Below are 2500 nucleotides of genomic sequence, written 5' to 3'. Positions count from 1 at the left end.
AGAACAACTGGGGGGCTCGTAATAAGAAGCAGCATGCACATTTGCAGTGATTGCTTAAAAGCATTCCAACAACACAAGTCCTGAACTGAAAATGAAAGAGAAAGCCGCGGCTCTGTGGAGCAATGAAATCATAACATAATATCATAGAATTTTAGTCTCCTTTTGTTATTATCCATGCCTGTTTTACGTTTTTTCATCATGTAATCATGGACTGTCAATTTTGTCCATAAAAGTACCCAAGCTAACCCTCCCAAAAACTTGAGCTAGTTGATACAGCAGACTTGTCTTGAAGAAAGTATGTGGGAAATTCTCAGCACAGTTTTTTTCAAGAGAAAATGAGGGGACAGAGAGGGAGGCTCCCGGTCCAGCCCTTGGGATATGTCATGTCCACGAAAGTTATTTTTAGACGAGTGGAAGTCTTCCGAGACGTCCGCATGCAGGTCAACCTCGGTCTGATGTTTGAAAGAAAAGCAAAGATTTCATGCAATGGCGGACGAAGTGGACTTAACGTTTGTACATGCGGACGTCTCGGAAGACAGACTTGCACTAGAACAAAGACTTTCGCTCGTCTAAAAATAACTTTCGTGGACATGACATATCCCGGCCAACGCCCTGAGCCTCCCTCTCTGTCCCCTCATTTTCTCTTGGTTTTTTTTTAATGATAACTTTCTTAATAACAGCGACCCAACTGTCTTACTTGGTGCAGTGTTGATAGTTTGCGTTCTTTCCTGCTTAGATTCTAATTCAACAACAGGCATCGGAGAGACACTCTTCCGCTGAAGATCTGAAATGGAAATTTTAAACCGCATGATTCTCAAAAGCGCGCAAAAAGGCCGCCCCGCTGTTTGTCGAGTACACCAATGAGGTATGATCTTATAATCTATTGTTGAAAGGATTCAAAATTACGAGATGGTTGTTAACTTGAACCAACCCAACTTAACCCACACGTGACGCCAAGTATGGGAGTCGAACCCGGGTGACATTGGTGGGAGGGGATTGCTCTCACCACTGCGCCAACCCCGCTCCGCCCTAATATTCGCAACCAGAGAAGACTCCGTAGTTTGCGCCATTGATCCGTTGTCTAAATGATGAGTTCGACGGAAGAAAGGTGCCTTTTTAATGGACTTCGCACTCTTTCCTTTTTTGAGCTTCAAGAGAAACTAATATTTGCTATATAATTATGATTTTTTGAGACTGCAAAGAATCAAAAGCCAGGTTCTGAGTTTCTTTTGTAGGCAAACTACAGGTAATTTGCATTGTACGGTTTCAAAAGATAGCCTGTATTATTTTGGTTCGAACAGGTTGCGCTACATCAATGTCATGCAGCATTCTGAAAGCCAGTGTCAGAATTTCTGATCTAGTGGTCAATCTTGCTGCTAATTTAAAACCATAAATAATTGGAATCAGGAGCTCATGTGCTCCTGCTGGAATTCATTGGGACCAAACTTCAATATGATGGATCACAGGATTCGACTTAAATCATGTTTGAAGTTGCTCTTCTTAGATTGAGCTATGGCCGAGTCTGTGCATTGGAGACGGGAATCTGTTTAATTTGCGCATGTACCAATGAGTCGACCAGGCAGATATTTACGTGATGATTGACCGGACGGACGCTCAAGATGATTCTTTCGTGTTTCATGCTTTAATAACTTATTCTTGGTTTTCATGTGACGTCATCAAAATTATAAAATAAGGAATCGTCAATCCTTTTGAGATTTATAGGGTTTTTTGTCTTGTGATAAAGCTACTGTAGGTTGAACTCCTAAGTTTTTGCGTGACACAATTTTAAAATGGTGTACTCCTTGTATGGGAATAAGTACTCATCTAGATGTTTATGAGCCCTCAGAAGAATACTACAGGCTTTTTATAAACTCGATGGCGTATGTTTTTGTTAGCTTCCGGCCGCCATATTTGTGCCCCTCACAGGGACACAAACATGGCGTCTCCGTACAAAGCCTTATAAATTTGAGTAAAACATTTCTTCGAATATCTCACGCACGAAACATTGCACAGACGCGAACCTTTGCGAGACTATTTGAATATTCATCTTCTTGTATCCCTTTGATTTTTTACTTTATTTGTTGAATGGTTTTGATGATGGTGTGACGGTGAAAACTCTCAATTACATCAGTTTCATTTCCAGAAACTGTGATTATCAACACATCGTTAAATATATTTAAATGCCTATTCAATTTTTTTCCCCATGAAGCAGATGAAGTTAGAAATAATGTGGTACATGAGCCCACACTTAAACGAATAACAATCCCTTCAGTTGTACAGCCAACAGCGTGTGTTAGTAGGGAGATGACAAAACAAATGAAAGCACATCAAATTTGTTGGTTTTGATGAAAAGGGAAATGCTGAGTTGCCGGTCAAAAAAACCGGTCTTGGAGCAGGGTTGAGGACAAAGAATTTGAACCCATTGATTCAAGTCCGGGAATTGATCCAAAACAACACTGGTTCTGGAGGACAAGTGGCCTAACCACTGGGCCACCTTTGC

At 41.0% G+C, this 2500-nt stretch overlaps 1 protein-coding gene across 1 annotated transcript in view; it reads right to left on the bottom strand.

The window, feature by feature from the left end:
- LOC138040842 (uncharacterized) overlaps nucleotides 1-2500 on the bottom strand; it is a 12153-nt gene that overhangs the window by 8433 nt on the left and 1220 nt on the right. Inside the window, exon 2 of the mRNA XM_068886531.1 lies at nucleotides 698-784. Coding sequence (XP_068742632.1) covers nucleotides 698-784 — 87 coding nt within the window. The remainder of the gene's footprint in view (nucleotides 1-697; nucleotides 785-2500) is intronic.

This window comes from Montipora capricornis, chromosome 3, assembly GCF_036669925.1.
Source record: "Montipora capricornis isolate CH-2021 chromosome 3, ASM3666992v2, whole genome shotgun sequence".
NCBI classification, from domain to species: domain Eukaryota; kingdom Metazoa; phylum Cnidaria; class Anthozoa; order Scleractinia; family Acroporidae; genus Montipora; species Montipora capricornis.
The sequence above is the reverse complement of the archived record's forward strand: the minus strand, read 5'-3'. Positions and strand labels throughout refer to the sequence as shown.